General features: G+C 43.3%; 1 protein-coding gene across 4 annotated transcripts in view; it reads left to right on the forward strand.

Annotated features, from left to right (window-relative positions):
• The window catches only part of LOC100741630 (A disintegrin and metalloproteinase with thrombospondin motifs 10-like), a 93,345-nt gene that overhangs the window by 33,890 nt on the left and 40,441 nt on the right, over nucleotides 1–19,014 (forward strand). For 3 of the 4 annotated variants that reach the window (XM_012388753.3, XM_003491516.4, XM_012388754.3), the window contains exons 1-2: nucleotides 7–210; nucleotides 9,117–9,298. In XM_012388753.3, the coding sequence (XP_012244176.1) occupies nucleotides 9,214–9,298 (85 nt within the window). In that variant the 5' untranslated portion in view covers nucleotides 7–210; nucleotides 9,117–9,213. Of the gene's footprint in view, nucleotides 1–6; nucleotides 211–9,116; nucleotides 9,299–19,014 lie in introns of those variants that run through there. The other variant, XM_024369476.2, reaches the window with a different exon arrangement.

Genomic DNA, 19,014 nt, shown 5'->3' on the forward strand with positions numbered 1-19,014 from the left:
CCGCCACCACCATCACCACCACCACACACGAACGTTCAAAAGGAGGTGACCGCGGGGGAGGTACGGCCTGCTCCCAGTGCCAAGAGGTATCCGGTGTGTCGCATCCTCGTCGCAATCGCTTCGTGTGAAGAACGTGCGCGCAGGTGTTTCGGAATAGTGTACCGCACCATCGTTACCACGTGTCCATCGGGACGATACGATTCGCCACGGGTATGTACACAACCCTGCAAACTTTCCCATAGTTTCCCGATTTCTCAGTGGGATAGTAACGTTTCAGAAACGCTCGAAGCAGAGGCAATATCTATTTTTTCTATAATCGATCGCACGTCTATTTTTGCATCGTAAGGTGAAAATTTCGATTTTTGCCGGTCCATCTCTCAAGTAACACGTCGCAGTTGTCCGCTCGATGAAAGTCGAAAGCGAAATATGGAAGATTCTTTTTTTACTCGTGTATTTTTCGTAATTATTAAGTTGCAAGAATATTTTGCGTGCGCGAAAAGGAGACGAGTAGGAGTAATTTTTCACCGATGGTCTTACGAATTATTACTTTTAACGTATGATCGTTTGAAATTCAAATGCTATTTAAATCTAAGTACGTGCGACGTTTTAATATTAAAAAGCATTCGAACGTAAAAATTTGTAAAACCCATCAAATCGTGATTGCGAACCAAAAAATTAAATTTATCGATGTAACGTTCGTCACTCGGTAATGACACGTCAAATACTTTCAACGCGTCGTTAAATTTCTTTTGCAAAGATTAATTTCGATGCGGTTTATTTTTCGATCGCGCTGCCTGATAATATTAAAAAATTACACTCGACAAAGTTAATTCATCGAATCCTGACGTCGATGTGTTCATTAAGCCGCTTTGCAGAAAATATACCGGCGGAAATTAAAATCTTTTAACGCGGATCGAACGACGCGCATCGCGTAGCCAGAGAGTCGCGTTTAAATAAATCACGTCGTCGGTCACGTTTTGCAAAAAGCAAAATTATACGATAATTGGATAAAACATCGAAGAGAGGGGAGACAAAATCTGTTATCGCGTTGTATTAAGCGGTGCGTACAATGAAACTGGAATTACCGTAGCAAGTGGTAACGTTGAACTGTTGCGAACGAACGAGGTCTTTTCGTTTGACCAAGTTCCAACTACGACGTTATGAATTCAATTAACAGTTTCGAATACGCGAATTGCCGACGGCAAAATGAGTTCGATAGACGAATTTTCTCTCCGGATTTTCAAATCTAACCTCTGAATAAACTCCTCTAAGAGGAATCGATTAACTTTGCAGTTTGGCTTTGATCGTTGAAAAATTGACAGAGTTACCGTGGAAATCTCGTGGATACGCAAACGACGGGGCGTGAAAGGTGCGAAACTGTGGAGATTTTTCAAGAAAATCGAGCGGCGAGGTTTGGTAGCAACTGGTTCCCGCAACTCCTCGTGACTCGCGTGATTTATCGCGTGCAAAAGTGTCAACAGAGTAAACCGTGTCGTCGATTCAACGTTGTTGCACTGTGGGGGCACGCAATTAATCAGGAATCTGAAAATTATCGACAGAGTTATGGATATCCTTTGTACACGGTTGGCCACTTGCCGCGGCACAGGATTAATTTCAAGCTGAAAAGCAACTGCCGTCGGCTGCCGCTATATTTGTTGTTTGCTTATTTGGTAATCGCTCGCCGGGATTACCTCGTTACACAAGAATAACGAAAAAGAAAGTGCTCTGGTTAAATAAGCCGTTAACGAGCATGCCATTCAGCCTGCAAAAGTATAACCGATTAATTTTATGGATGAACATTGTAATTACCATCTACGTTTCATTTTACTCCACCGATCCCCGAACAACCTTTTAATTTCATTATTAAAGGCCCACGACGCAGTAAAGTGAAGATGTTAACGTTGATGATACATCCGTAAATAAGCGAACATGAAATCACCGAGTACCTACATATGTGTATGTATGTATGTATGTATGTGTGTATGTATGGTTGTGTCTTTTTCGAAGCGATATTCGAGCGAACGTCGCCCCACGCTGACGATGAGTTGACACGAATGTTAATGAATGTTTACCAATTTTCATGAATACTCGTGCACGATAATTAAACGAAATTTCCACGCATTCGAAACTTCACGACCATAGAAGTTACTAGTATCGATCTTAGCTATGTCTCTTCTTCTTAGGTTAGTTAGGTAGTAGGTACAGTCGCGATTTCGTGCGTTAACGGTGCTTGCTGTTCATCTGGTGTCGAATATTATCGATGTTTCGAACAAAACACAAAGCAGAAATTAATTGGGAAGTCAAGAAGAACGTTTGCACTGGAAAATAGTAAATTGCCATTAAAGTTTAACAGATTTAGCTAAGTATAAAGTTCTCCAAAATGTATGCTGCTTCGTATTTCAAATTTTTTAACGAGGCTAATTGATAAAAACAAAATACTCCAAAAAGAGACACAGACGAAACGAGACGCAGGCGTTCGAACGGTTTCTTGAAACTTTCTTAAATTTTCGCGAAAGCCGCGTAAAGATTCGTTCGATTACCAACATATCGGCGTACGATAACAGTCGCGTACGATTCTCGTAAATTATCGAACGAAATTATCGAAGAAATTCTCGACATAGCCATTCCCCGAACGATGCCTCGAACGAATCTTCAACTCGATTTATTTCAGTTTATATTATACATGCCAGTACGTACGTCGAACGCAAAACGTCCATAGAGGACACTAGATCTTTGTCCATAAACGACGACTCACGCCGATTTTAACTCGTAAACTTATTCGACCACGCTGTTTCGCGCGCCGCGCCGTGTCGCATCGCGACTACCACGAAGTTTATCGACGCACGTTTACGTGACTCGCGTTACTTACTAGAATCGATAATCGAAACGCCAGATATATAGGATTGACTAATTAAAATTTCTTCCAAACGACGATCCACGATCCTTTTCACTTTTTTAAACGGATTTAAATCGTTCGCGGATCTCGTACGTTTATCAACGTGTTGATACGCGCCAAATTAATCTCGGTTAATAATATCGTTGGCAAGTGAATCGCGATGATACGTCAATTTTTTTTTCTTTTTTTTTTTTTTAATATATAGAAGAGAAGAACAATTTCACTGGGAACGGAAAGCGCAACCTCAGTAAACGGATCCACCTATGACACGGGGACGATTTTCGTTACTCGGCTCGTTCAACAAGTCGCTATAAACCGAGTTCGGAACGTGAGATAACGATCGGAAGAAAATTACAGCGAACGGACTGACGTTCTGTTCGTTTGACGACGCGTTACAGGAGGGACTTCCTATGTACGTCCGACTCGTCCGCGTTTTGTACGCCTTTGTATCGTTACAATGGAGAAACATGCTTTTGTTCTCGCAACGGTTTCGTGTGATTCGGATTTAAGACAATTAAGAGTATTTAAGACTGCTTGTGACGCAGACGCGCGCATATAGGAAATGCCGCCTTAACTCGGATACGTTGAACGCGTCGCAATGCTACACCGCGCCGCACCGCGCCGCACCGCACCGCACCGCACCGCCGCTCTTTAACGCGAATCTTTGCCATTAATTGGAGTACAGAAGCTTCCGCGGAAAGTTTCTTGTGGCTATTCGCGCTCCAAAGACGGCACTAGCGAGGCGTCTTAGAGTTTTCTCGGTGGCGTTTCCGCCAACTTTTCCGGCAATTAATGGCGCGACGTGGCAGCATTTTTTGCGAAAGCCCCGCGAGGCAACCCTTTTACGAAATAGGTTAATGTCTCGTTTCGAGTAAAACCCGTGATTATCGCATACCTGTCGGACTAATCGTTGCGGAGCAGACGCTTTCCTCGCGTTGTTACGTTGTTACGCGGTAATAATAACGTAAAAGCAGACAGTGGAGGTTCTCGTCAAGAAGGTTGCATATCGAATCCGGGGGCAACGAATTATTATATATCGCAGTTAATGATCGTGTTGTTTGGAGAACGAAGGGAACCGTGCAATTATTAAATCGTTAAGGTGAACCGTACCTACACGAACGGGCTACGGACATCCTATAATACCACCGGCTTTCCACTTGTTCTTAAATTATCGTTAACATGTAACGTAATTTCTACCCTCTGTGGCCGATCGCACCGACAATTTTCCACTCTACTCGACAAATAAAACGCTGCCTGGTTCGTGTACGTGCGCTCGATGCGCAATGAGAAACTACCGGCTGAAATAATTAGTTCTTTCGCGTGTATGAACATGTGCCAGGAACGTAAGCGTTTTTACCTTTAAAGTAACCTACTCGTTTGGTGTAATCTATAAATCTGGTAACAAGGTGCGCAGTGGTTAATGGAGCAAAGGAACAAACAAACTATACTCTAATCTATGGAGTTTCGTGGCAAAGTGTAAAGTACCTTCGTATAACATTTTTATCGATCGCCCTTTAAATTAACTTCCTTCCAAGAGATTCGTAACAACTTAATTTCCAACGTATTTTCTTCTACTAATTGGGGGCTTTTATTTTCTCTAATGCGGCAAAATTCTAGGTAACTGTAGCGATCTCTCTGTAAGAAAGCGCGGTTAAACGTCAACGCCGATATTTCTGTCTTTATGAAATTCTCGTTTCTTCGGTTAAATGGGTAAATCAGAGGGTCCGATATCATAGAAATTATAATCTCGAAACTCGCACGATATCTCGTTAATACGACACGAAAAAGGAGTGGAACTCGTGCAACACGTTTAAGCTTTATTTCGTCGTAATACACAGACGGATCCCAGATTTCGTTCATACAGCGTAAAGAACGAACGACACGCGGATTCTTTCGATTGAAATAATTGTATACGTGCGCACAATAAACATCGCATATATTACGCGTGTGAAATTCGCGTGTTATATCTTAGTCGGTGACCAACCGTGTTACGCGTCGACATAAATTCGTCGAAATAAAATTCCTATTCGAGATACTTTTGTACTGCGTCACGGACGTTACGGCAAAAAAATGCCAAAGCTCGTCGATTTTGCATCGTCGCGATCGATGGAATCGATGTCTATAACTTTTTATACAAATTCGTCGAGTCTCTGACAGACTTTGAGGAAGCTCTTGGAAAGGCGCGTCCCGAAGGAAGGGGGCGTTACGGCCATCGAGCAGTCGTGATTAATTTGAAAACGTAAATAACCTTTCTGTTCTACTCCGATCCATCACTCGGAAAACAATGAATCCTGGCGTGGTAGCGGCGCCTCGACCGATGCATGCGCTTTGTACTCGCATACCTGCTATAAATCACGCATGAATATTTAGTCGACAACCTGGTCGCCACTGATCCTCGCGATAGACAGACGCACGCTTAAAGTCCACTCACGTTTCGTCTATTCATTCTTTCTTCGAAGCTTACGTTTGAACGCAATGCTCGTTGAAATTTGGTAAAAAGCAGTACATCGCTGTTGTATTAATCGACGCATGCGTCGTATAGTAGTTTCCGTACTTTCCGGATTTCCATTTCGTTTCATTTCCACCAATAGTTTCCATCCGCGTTTTTCTTCGAGAATTTTAATAATCTTACGTATATCGCGACGTTTATCGTCGAGGCATCTCGTTTTTTTTCGATCGGCGACATACGAATACGCGTCGCCGAATCGACGAAGAATATCGTTGTTGTCGTTTCGTATCTCTGGCATAAATTACGTCGAAGCTGTCGTATATTTTATTACTCGAACGTTATATAAATTGGTCGGGCGTAAATTAATTTGAGAATTTTACCAAAGGGAAGGCGAGGTAGGATTCTTTTCGTTGTGGCTGCAAGCTGCCACGCCGCCAACGACGACATCGGCGACGAGACGAGCAAAGTGGAGAACGGCGAATGTAAAGGATAAAAATGCGGGAATGAGAAACGAGCTTTTACGAGGGGAATTCAAGTAAAAAGAGAAGAAGGACGGATAAGTTGATCAGGCTTCGTTGAAAGGAGGATTGTAAAGTACGGCACCGCAATTGTAGTCTGACACGGAGTGGCTTCATTATCATTGCCCGGAGCACTACGTCCCTGTGACTCGTGCATCCTCTTCTTACGTTTCATCGATATTAATTAAATTTCTGTATTCGCGTTCCATGGGCATCCTTATTATGCCCACAGAAATGACGCGAAACGTCTGATCTCCGCGAACGCAAATCAGCTGAGAAATAAATTTTCGAAGAAACTCGTAAAAAGAAGAAAGAGAACGTTTTTTCATGGTTTTCTTCTAAATTAAAAACGACGTATTACATTCATAGGTGAAAAATATGCGACGCGTCCTACTATAACAACGGTATAGGATCGCCGTTCTTTACTTGTCCGTATGCTGTCAATTTTTTGTCACGTACACTTTCAACACCGTATACAGAAACAATGGCGTGCATAATGCGAGCATAAACAATTTCCAGCGTGTACGATCGGCTTGCACAACGATCGTGATAGTTGCACTCCTTCCGTCCGGAATAACTCGAACGCTGCAGCTCTCAACAGACTGTCAATTAACTATCATTAACATTGGTGAATTAGTCGGAGGCGAGCGTCGATATATATTCGTAGGAGTAAATCCCGTTCGAACGAGTGCGTTGGTTATTCCGCTTATTCCCTTTCTCTATCCTTCCTTCTCGCTTTTTCTCTCGCACCTCTTGCCCGAGCGTACGCATTTTCACACGCGCTTACCCACGCGCTTTAACATTTACTCGAATGCATTTCCGGTACCTCTCACTTCGTGAACCGTTTCCTTGCGTTGTCGTCATCGTCATCGTTGTTATCGTCGCTGTGATTCACGTTAACTGCTCGTATGCTTCTTCTTGACTCGTCGAAGATCGCTTACATTTTTCTTATGTAATTCGTTCAAAAATAATTTGATCGCAGATTGAAAAATAGATCTTACGGATCAGTGGATCCCAAGGTATACTTTTAATAGCGACAATAGGACGTAATAAACTTCGAGAGTCGATCAAATCGTCCGAACGTCTCCATTATGTACCTGTATTCGCAAATTACGCCGATAGAACGCGTTTATTTGGCAATTGTTCAACGACGCGAAGAACGGACGAAAGGACTTGAAATTCTCGCGATGAAAATGGAAACAAAATTTCATATCGAACGAAAATATTTTGAAACGTACGTGATTATAAAAGTCACGTCTACCGCTGGTAGACGGTACAAGTAGAAAAACACGAGAGATAGAAAAAAGATCGCCCTCTATCAGATAGAAGTCTCATTGTACTGGCACATGTGAGACAATTTCTCATCGAGTTCGAGCGACGCCGCATCGTTAATTTCCGATGTGTGCGTCATATCATACGCGTGACAACTCAATTCGGACGGCAAGAGACGCTTTAAACCCGCGCCTCTCTTATAAATATTCCACGGTCGCGGTCGATGCGAACAAAACGCTTGTTTAAACCCTCGCGTTTAACGAGTTTCGGAGGAAAATTTTCATCGGGGTGAAACAATACCGCTTATTGATCAAATTTCGATCGAACGAAGAACTGCATAAAGTCGTCGATCGATCTGGCTAGGGACTCCCATAACGAGAGGAACATGTTATCGTTATGAGAGTTATCGTCGCTTCCAGAAACCAATGAATCGTGTACGGATTAATAAGGTGAATAATTATACTCCATTTTCGATTAGAGGGAACGAAGCGTTGTAACGATTCGACGAAATTCAAGGAATTATTGCGCATGTTTAAATCAAATTCACGTAGGTTTAGACTAAAAAAGACATGCCGTTCTACATCACATATAAATGTTACAAAAACACTGTTACGACTTCTATCTAAGCCTTTGCATGAAGAAATTTCGGTTTCGATTTAAATAATCAGATAATAATAAATTTAAATTGTCAATCGGTTGAAATTTTTCCTTTGACTCGCGTACCCAAAGCGACAAAATTATAGACTTTAATAAAGAGGCTGGTATGTTATGCGACGTGAAACACCACGACTCGTACGTGCATATGATCAACTCTTGTTCTAATTAACAACTCTCACAGAAGGATCGTAGTCACTGCTTGCTGAGAAATGCCGTGGAATACCGAAAGGGTTTGGGGAAATCAAAGTCAGTTGATTAATCCTCTGTCTCTGTCTACGAAATCAGTAAATTAGTCTCTCGGGAATACCTTTCAACGCGAACGAGCTTCCGATGTATTTGCATGGCAATTAACAACATTTATTTCTTCACACCCTGTTCATTTACTGACCAACTTACACAACAATCCCAGGATTGTTCTTCCCGTAGTTTGTTTTATATTTCCAGTTTTACTTATTGCGTCGATTCGACGAATAAACGTAGCTCGAGTCGCCTCACGGTCAGCATCTAACAATCGTCGTTCGATCCGTGCTATCCGTGTAACTGAATCGAAGGAAAACTTCCAACGATAATTGCGTTCGAAGAGACACATAAGTCGGAATGTAAGGTAAAGCCGACTATTCAGCGTGGGACTGTAAGAAAGGGTCAGTATAGCTGCCGAGTGCAATCATGGGGTTGGCCATGGTTCGTCGAAATCCGATTACCATAATTACCCAGCGTTACTTGTCGGACCATGAAAATCTAGCGTAACAAGGTTTATACCTTAGGTCAAAGCTGCTGCAAAAGCATCCCGCAGGCTTTTCCTTAGGTACACCGGCACTGCGAAGTTCAGCTTTAATTCCTCGATTCGTGCATGTTTTCGCCTCACAGATTACTTTTCTTGTTATTTCACGAGACGTTTCGTAAAACGTAAACGAACCACGCCGTCGACGAAATAATAGAAAATGTTCGCCAGAACGTTTATTCAGAAATCGACCGAGTTTTCTGGTTACAATCCTTTCAATACCGAACCACTTGCGCAAATATCTTTATGCAAAACGCTCTTACAAGGATTAAACACGAACCCTTAAACGTTTTATCGTCCGACATTCTCTCAATCCTCTCGAAAATCTCAGTCGTTGGTTCGGCTCGCTAGCTATCAACCTCGAAATCCAGGGAACCGGTAAGTTTGTCAAATTACGACTCGAGGATAAGATCGCGCAAATAAGGTTTTGTCACGCGTTAAAAGTATTCCTTGGTTCTTTTCACACTGCTAATCGTTGCCTGATAAACACACATGATGGCTCGGAAAACATTTCGTAAAACGATCTCTTTGTATTTATTGCAGGTCAAAGAACGACGACGCGACATAAAGAGTGGAAGCTTGACCACGTATTGGCCGTCGTGTACTTATTTGAAGGTGCGCTGCCGGTCTGATCGCAACCATGCACTACTCACTGATGCTTCAGACGTTTATCGTTATCGTGCATATCGTGCCTGAGGTCCTTCTCCATCGGCCGAATGTCAGGGGTGAGTTTGAAAGTCACGCTCGATCGTGTATCGGGACGATAAAACAGGGAGTGAATTATGCATGATATTATTCCTTTTATCGACTGTACAAGAATTTTTCTATCGTCTTAAACGAAATAGACTCGTATACAGTACCCGTACATTCTATGATTCATTTGCTATACTAGTCGAATTTTAAATATATAATATTGGGTATATTAACTGGTACACTCTCGGGAATAATTAAACGAACGCTTAGGTTTATAGCTTTAATTATACACATATTTCGAATATTTAAATAATTTATACGTAGTTGCGAAACAGTTATGATTTTGCGTAGCATATATATCGTGCTATCGATTCCATCATATTTCCGATGTAAAGATATTACTGTGGCAAAATTCATCGAATTTCATCTTTGAATGTCAAAGGTAAGAGCCACAGAACTAAACACTGCTATACACTGCTTTTTATACTAGCGTCGCGTTGTAGCAATACAGGAGCTAGTAGATTTTTAGGAAATTAACGGTGACAAAAGTTTGAATGAACGATTACGTGGATTGATCGTTCGCTGTACCGGAAATTCGCATCGTGTCGATATCTCGATAATATCGCTGTTTCTGATAACTAGGCGTATTGAAATTACAATCGATCGTACGTCTAACGGTGGCATTCGAAATATTTATTGATATAACTAAGGAACACGTGGTGTCTCTAAAAATGTTACCACAACGAGCGTAAATAAGGCGATAATTAGCATTATTAGAGTACCATTCCAATGGTTGGCGCAACACTTCCACCTTTCTCCTAGTATTCCGAGGTCCGTTTAATCTCTGTCTTCGTTTTCGTCTTTAGATCGTAACTCGACACTATTTGTACACTTAACAGAAGCACCTTCAGCGAAGGCGAGATTTCGTGCACGTCGACGACTGAGCTGAGCGTGACAAGTCGCGAACAAAAGTAACTCGAGAAAGCGGGCGAGAAGCTATAGAATCGGCTATGTTTCTTCTCACCCTCTCAATCTCTCGCTCTCTCTCTCTCTCTCTCCTATCTTTATGCTTTTGTCATTTTTCACTCGTCCTCGACGCGCCGCCGGATATCATTTTTATCCGATTTACAGTTACGGAATAACGGATAGTCGATTCTTCGAGAGAAGATTGTGTTCTCGTGAGATTCGAAAGATTGCGAGAACTAGAGGGAATCTTTCAAAGTATCATCTTTTCGGTAATGGAAAAAAATACAAAGTGGTAATTGATCCGAAGATTTCTTGAATTCAAAGCTTCGACAAAACGATATCGAACGATATAGGCATTTATTCATAGACATTTTGATTTACGAACGATGCTGTAAATTATAAACTTCACGCTACTGTTAAAACTCCGTTTAAAGAATCCTAGATCGTAATCCGAGCCTAATTCGATCCATCATACGCCACAAATCCGATGCGAACAAGTAGAATCGTGAAAACGATAAAGTTTCGATTGCCATACTGCCACGCGCGTCGTAAAATCGTCCACTCGTTGTATGTACGTATACACGATTCGAAACGCAACAACCACGCGGATATTTTCGAGCAGAATTAAAAAATCTAACCCCGGAACGAATTCGTTGCCGTTGTGGATGAGATCGCCCGCGCATGGTCACCATTTTTTCCGCGTCGGAAAAGAAGGTTCGAGACAATCGCGACACGACGGCCACCTTTTCAATGTAGATGACTGGAGCCGCGCTTGTAAATATTTATTCGCCTTGTGGGCGAGGAAGACAATGCGAACCGGGTAGAATTAGCGACGCGAAGCGAAACCGCGTGTTGAAATTGTCCTGTTATTAGGAAGCAATTATCCCGATCCAAGAAAATTATAGCGAACGGTGGAGGCGCGTTTACGCGACGCAGCGTGTGGCGTGGCTCGGTATGGAAAGACCGGTTAGCTGACACGCGTAATCTGACCGCTCTGTCGATAGTCCCTTCGGTTATTACGGAATTATTAACCCTCTGCGGCACTCAACCTCTCTTCCTGCCGTGAGTATCCTAATGACGAGGCATTAGCAGGGGTTTGCACCTCGTCGCCGCTTCGCTCTAATTTGAAACTTAACGCTGGGAATTCGAACTACGGCCAACCCTGCAAACTTCGAATTGTTTCAAAGTCCTGGCAGAAGTTAGACTCGAGTTTAAAATCATCGGCGGCCGGAGATAACTTTCCTAGTAATTACCTGCCCGCTCGCGCGCAAATTATCAGACGGTTATATTTGATACGAGTTTCTTTCCAATAATCCAATTTCCAATGGCGCAACAAGAAGTCGTCGACGTATCCAAGCATCGAGATCGTTCCAGATCGTTTCGTGCTTAACAACACGTGTGTTTGCACTTGCTACGTTTTTGCTATTTCCTATTATATTTTGTTGTTTTAAAAGCTAAAGAGATACGAGGTCGTGGCAACGTCTACGCTTTTGTCAACTTGATACGGTTATTTAAATATCTTTGATCGTCTGAAAACCACGCAAAACCCGATAAACTAGTACTAAAACGAATCTCAATCGATCTCTTGACGAAGAAAAAAACCAACGTCCCTGAGATGGCGCCAAACATCTATGAAAGCGATGAAAAAAAGCAGGCTCGTGGCCCGTTCGTAGGAGCAACAAGACCGGCCGTCCATTCATGGCTCGAACCCGTTGAAAAATCGGTCGGTCATACGCTGAATATGTAACTGCTGGAACAGCAGCGTGAGCGAGCGCGCGTGTTTCTCGCGTAGCAATGGAAATGCCGCTCGAACCGCAATCGCGTTCAAATATTATGCGCCTGCCTCCTCGATGGAGAATTTACAACGAGATAAAAGTATTTCCAAATTACGACAATTTTTTAAATTAGCAGGAAGATTAATGGATCTTCCGGGCAATTGGTACTTTGAATTCCGGTTGCTCGAGTTTATCAGGCTGTCGTCACCTACTTCGAGACGAACGAGTCGTTCCAAGTTTCAAACGTGTCCCAGGGATTACAAACCTTCAATTTTCAAACTCTTCGGGACCCGTCCGGAAGGTTGGAAGATTTTAGGATTCGCGAGAACTATGAAGTTCTTAAGCCGATATAAAATCTTAAGTCCATGAATTACACAGCTGCGCGGTTCGAGGTTTGCGAAGAAAGATTTCAGATTTTCTATGCGAAGCTTCGCGAATCGAAGTGGCTCGTGAAACTTGAAAATTCGCTCGTGAAAATGCTCACAAGCTCGAGTAATCGAGCAGTGACTAAAATGTTATACTCTGCCGCAAAATTTATCCAATTTTTCAATTAAATTTACAAATTGGAACGAGTCGATATATTTACGTTTTTTGCGATGCGCGAAAACAATTAAAGCTCACGCAATGGCGCGAGCTGCTTGTCCATCAAAGTCTGGAGCATCGACTGATAACCAAATGATTAATGCGAGTATCCTCTAATGGATAACGCATTTGGAAGATGAAACCAACTGCATAAAAAAATGAATAAAAAAATGTACGGTAAAAAGTTTTAATTTCGTGAAAATGTAGCTTGAAAGACACGGTATAAAAGCAATTTGTATAATTGCAAGAATATCTCCGCAGAAAAATAATTTATAAACAAATAAAGCCTGTGAAATCGAAAACGTTGTTCTTTCAGAGGGGCAAAAATATTAACGATCGATTAAAAGAATACATCAGTTATAAAACCGTTAAAAAGCTGTTAAAAAATCGTTGTAAAACGGGAAATTCTGAATTCATCGCTTAAGAAGCAAATAAAATATTACGGCGGAACACGCGGAGAGAGTCGACGAAAAGTCCCCTCGGAAAAGAATCAAAGCGTTTCAACTTCGTACTGGCAGATTCTCCGCTTCTATTCTGCCTCGTCGCAAAATATCGGCTTTTTCAGGACGGATGCATTGAAAAAGGTGGGCGAGGGGAGGGAAACGCGCTTTGAAGATGAGGAAGCATCGAGAAGGTCGAGTAGCGAAGAACGGGACGGTGGAGGAAGCGAAGGCGAAATAACCGTGGCATCGGTAGCGGCAGTTGGCGCACCTGTACTGTTGCACGCACGATGTTCGATGAATGCAAGAGCGGGGGCGGACAGGCGTGGGCCGTGCCGTCAATAGACGGTACACGCTTGCTTTTTGTCTCTCCTTGTCTTTTCGCCAGGGCCGAGGTTCGGCCCGATGCGAAAGCGGCAGGAAATAAAAGGCAAGACTGGCGTGGGTCGCGCGCCTCGCACCGTGCAAATCCGAAAATGCTGAAACGCGGCTGTCATGCCACGCCGCTTGTTCGTAAGCGTAGGCACCCGATGACGAAGCATTATCTTTATTTTCATTCAGAATCGTCGCGTCGTGCTGACCGAACCATGGCATCGCCACGCTCCAACTTCTCTCATTCTCGATCGGGATCGTTTATGCGATACGCGTTACGCGCCTCCACCAAGGGCTATCCACTCGGTCGATCAAACTATCGACTATCCTTCGAACGATGGACCGGCGGATCCTACGAACTTACGTCGCATCCGACATATTTCACTCCTTTTTGTTATTTTATTCGATACAACGTGCCTGGCGAAAGAGACGGTCTCTGCAAAATGTAGCGGTACATTAAGCATCGACATAAACGACTCACGGCCGTATAAATCTCTTTCGTAAATTCAGGAATTAAACATATCGATTGTCGTCGGAACAACGAAGTCGGAAATATGTTTCAACGCGCAAGAATAACAATTAAAGACTCGGGCTAGAGTTATATTCGGATCACAGCTGTCAGACTTCTACTTCCGTATCCATATGCAACATAAACGTTATCCAGGGATTGTGAGAATATTAGAGCAAATATTAGCGCTCATGTTTGCTCGTAACACGTGCGAATGTTTGGTTATACCACGATAACGGGGATAGTCATTGTGTCCGCGATCTTATTAAAGTCTCGTTAGCGGTTCAGCTTTTTAAACGAAATACGTAGTAAGATTTGTAATTCGTCCCGTTTGTTGAAATAAGCGTAGAACTAAATGGAATAACTATCCAGACTGAGACAACGAATCAGGGAGAGAAACAACGCAAAACTCTGGTCGAAATAATTTCTTATCACACCGTTTTAAACGGTAAAAGGTGAAAGTTTCCAAAGATCGTTGTTCTTGCGCGATAGGATCATCGGGAGAAATGCACTTACCAGTTCGCTACACTCCTACGAACGGTAGTATTCGTTAGTTCCTCTGGATAGCATTAGGCGATAATCGAGGGAGACCGATACAAGATCGGCTCGCTAGAGCATCGTTCTTCGCGCGATTTGATTGGCACGAATGGAAGAACGAGCGATTTGCACCTGCGGGGGCAGTCAGGACGAAGACGGCGGGAAGCGTAGGCCGACGCTCTCGCTCGAGCTGCTATAACGAATAAAACCCACGCCAGCGTGTCTCAAGAGCGGAGGAGAAGTGATCCTTTTCGAGAGATACTATGGCTCTCACCCACGAATGCACGTTTTTGCGTATGTTACCATCCGACGAAGCGCCATCCCTTCTATTTTTGGACAGAGTCGGTCCGTCTTTAACAGCGGAAGCTTCCTGCCACGCACGCGTTTCTCGTCGTTTCCATTTCATCCAGATAAAATTTATATCGCAGTAACCAAGTTTTTGAAATACACGTGAGTAATCTAAATCGAAAGGGAATCGCGAGTTTAGTGGAGCGAGCGTTGAAAATATTCCAAATATAATTCAATAGTATCGCTGCATTCGGGAGACAGTCGCTTTTACTTCCGCCTTTTTTACTCCGCCTGTACGTAAAACACGCCGTTTTAGAAAGTTATTTTCCCGCTGTATTTCAGATTTATCGGTATCCCAGTGTATCGCGTATTTCTCGTAACGCTTTCAACAGTTTCAACACGTAACAAGATGAAACAATCGCGTTACACGAAAAGATCAACAACGTTTCAGCGAGTCCACTTCCTCCCAGGCATTTGCTACTTTTACCCGACATAAATCTGCCGTGTCGGTTTATCGCGTGTCGTCGCGCGTTCCCCGCGCAATCTGCAACGACGTTCGTCAAATAGAGAAAGAAGCGGCGAAAGAAAGGCGAGCACGGCGCGATCGCATTTGCTTACCTGTTGTACATAGAGAGAGAGACGTTTTGATCTCCGATGAGAAAATTAACGTTGCCACCCCCCCTTTGTTCCGGTAGGAGACAAGTTTATCGACTGTTCGACGCCGGATATCGTAACCAGACGACCCGAGGGAAATCGCAAAATCCGTTATTGCGCTGTCTCCAGGAGAAGACACACGGTGGCAGCTAGTTTACACGTTCGATAAGTGACTGCACCGGAATGCGGGGAAATTTCTCCCGAGCTCGGAACCTCGCACTCCTTCGGGACGTCCAACTTTCCTACTCACGCGATCAGCCACGAAATTAATGCGAACCATACTCTGCCTCCTATCTTTCGTTTCACGCTAGCTCGAGTGTCGGATTTAATACGAGGATTCGCAATTCGGTAAAAATTTATTTCTACTTTGTACCATGGTTTTAGATTCACCGAAAGGAATAGGTATATAAAGTCTTACCTCTAAATTCATTCGTGTCTCGTCTCGGAAACACGAGGACTTTGCACAAGCGTGCAGCTTTTGAAGAAGCAGCTTTCCGTAGAAGGACGAACGATCAGCACCGACGTCGTACAACCATAAACTTATTGCTCTCTTCTCGGTTCTTTTACTACCTTCTCGCGATATTAAGGGGAAATTTGGAGCAGTCCGGAGTAAAGGGAAAAGAGAAATCTGCTTATCGCGATAATATCGTAACGAACAGGATTTAGATAAAATATGGCAAATACGCAAGGTTTAGCTAACGGGTGGACTTCGTGCGAATGTTCCAAGCGGACGTTAGCGGAGCTCGTGAAGAATATCTGGAGAGTTCTTGTTCCGTGAAAATGGTTAGCGAGATAAGATGCGCGCGTCGTGTGCCGACACGATGCAGCACGAGCACGTTAGTACGCCCGCGTAAATAGCTGGTTGTATCTGCAATTTATTGGCCCGGCGAAAGATAGATGCATTTTGTAGCAAAGACAACGCGCCACTTGCGCGCCGCCCTCGCGATAACAATTCGTCAACCGGTCATCATAATTTATCACCGCCCGCTGATAACCAAGATTCGCGATAACGCTGTAGCAAAGAGTATTTAGGCGGTAAGGAAACGTTGTTTTGCTTTTAGAGGCAAGATATTATCAGAGATAAAATATTCGTGTATTTGTTCGCGCATTTCGGAAGAGGGAATTTCGATCCAGATACTAAATAGAGGCACCTTTAACGGCCTCGAAATGTGTTAATGCCAACCCGTTCTTTGTCTCGCGCTTCGCAGACTCAACGAAACCTTAATCTTAATGTAACAAATCCACATTACACACCGATGTATTTACAAAATCATCGTATATCGTGTATTTCGCAACATATCCAGACCACCTTGTTTCTATCGCGTTTCACTTTTGTATCAAAGTCCGAATTTTATAACGGAGGCGAGGCAAACATTTATCCGACGTGCTTGGTTCAAAGATACGCAAACGTATTTTTATATAAATAAATTTTCTTCGCTTAAGTTTCAAAACCATCGGAATTTCCACGCATTCGCATAAATCCATCAAGCCCGAAAGTCGCTAGTTTTTCACGTGTCAAAGCCATTCGAATTGGCGCGATCCTATCTGCGTATATGCCTAAGATAATTAATGAAAAACGAACGAGCCAAGACAGTCGGAGATCGTGCTCGGTTGATAGCCACCTACGTGTAATTGGTTTAAACTTGCCTGGAAAAAATCATTCCGGAATCGTTTGCTTGGACGTTCGAGCGAAAATCATATTCGATTGATTAACGTGCGTGACGACCGGTGTGTTATTTAAATTATGCCTCGATCTTTCAATGAATTCTTTTTATTATCCCGGCCGGACGAGATATTTTGAAATTCATAGCTGCATTTTAATATTCAACCGTTTTAAGTGTTTCGATAGCGCTGACCCGTTAAAGGCGCGGCCTGAAAATAATTATCGCGCAACTCTCGAGGCTCGAGGATTGTCCGAGACTTTGAACGTTCTTAGCACCGCTTTCGAAGAATTCATCCTTCGACTTTTCGCTGGCTTTTGAAATTCTCCAAGATCTCGCAAGAACGCGTAAATTCAAAGAAAACGGAACGCGTTCGAGCAATCAAAGGTATCAAAGGATGCGATTGAATTCTCGGTTTCCGATGCGCCGACTCTTATACTCTGATCGCATTGGCAAGAACAACACGGGCGAACAAGCCTAGAAGCAGCTTCGCGCAAAACCTGACCTCGCGTCGAAGTACACGCGCACGATAATTAAGTTGTATCGGCATGATTAATCGTTATTCGTGGTCGACCTAGCCTTGTTTCGGCCGATGTTGCGATGAATACCCAGAAAATTGCTCGGCAGACTAAGTTTTGTTCCGCGCGCGCTGCGCCGCACCATGCCGGCTGAAATTAATCCTTTTACTACTGTCGACTACCGAATGTTCGCTGCCGCGCTCCATTTCATCCGTCGGTCGATCCTTCCCGTGGAAACACAATTAACGATTTTCATTTCTCTTATTCCCAGATGTAACTGTATGTACGTACGAACGTGCAGCGTGATTGCAGCCTCGATCGCATGGATGAAACGCAAGTTTGATCTGTAACGACCCCGGCGCGACGCGATGCGACGGAACCTTGAGCCACGATTCGTTTAATCGAAATCGCTTAGTTCACCGTGAAAGCCAAGCCATCTGTTGCGCCGGAGAAACCAGCCGCGGTTTCCTTTACGCGAATGCAAAACACCGGACTTCAAAGAAGTCTTTTATCATGCCAAGTATAACCTTCGAAAGCTTACGCAGTAGTAAACGCGTTTGTTGCGTTGGCGTACGAGCAAATTCTCGTAATTGGACAGATCGAAACAAAGAGTTTGGTTATTTTAAAGAGCAAAATATCTTCTCGAGTATCTTTTGCAATTAGACGACGCGGAATTTACTCTTGGAAAGGAAATCAAGGTGTTCTTAAGTTTACAAACCTAGTTTAGTAAAGTTGTTGATGCGGTCTATGCAGCTTCGGTTAACTGCAACGTTCGGTGGTAAGGCAGATTCGGCATGTGCTTCGCAAACTTGACCGTTCTACTTAATCGTTACAGCGGTAATAGGAGAATTCTCGAGAAACGAGCATTCTTCGATTTCTGCAACGTCGCTTCCTACCGGAAGGAGATAAATCAGACAGACGGTAGCATAAAGTTTACGAATCGATGACCTTTGGAGTCCGCGTGGAACATCATTTCCTGTAAATTATGTTCCCCGTGGAAGTATAAACGTGGCCTGAATAAGAGGCGCAACGAATAGTTATTTACTATTCCATAAATGATTGCAAAGCTCGGTATATGAAGCACGCGAGAGTACGTTGTTGCGAGAATTTATGAAAATCGGAGAACATTGCACGGGGAATAATTCAGCAGCTCGCAAGCAAAAGTCACGGCAAGTCGAAAACGATGTCAAATTTTGGTATCGTAAACCAGTCGACCGTCGTTTCGAGAGAAAACGTATCGAAACGTGTTTTCAAACTTCCATTAATTTCGGTCTCCATGGCGAATCGCTCGATTCCGGCAATAAATTTAGAAAAATACGTTTTCTTCGTGAAAATGCCGAATCAATGGAAAAATCATTAATCGAATCGTAGATACGCGATCGAGTGTATGTCCGTGTTATTTATTGAACTATTGAGCGCGCGTTACTGCGTTAACGTTAACGCAGTA

The sequence above is a fragment of the Bombus impatiens genome, unplaced genomic scaffold (assembly GCF_000188095.3).
Source record: "Bombus impatiens unplaced genomic scaffold, BIMP_2.2 scf_0581, whole genome shotgun sequence".
Lineage (NCBI taxonomy): Eukaryota > Metazoa > Arthropoda > Insecta > Hymenoptera > Apidae > Bombus > Bombus impatiens.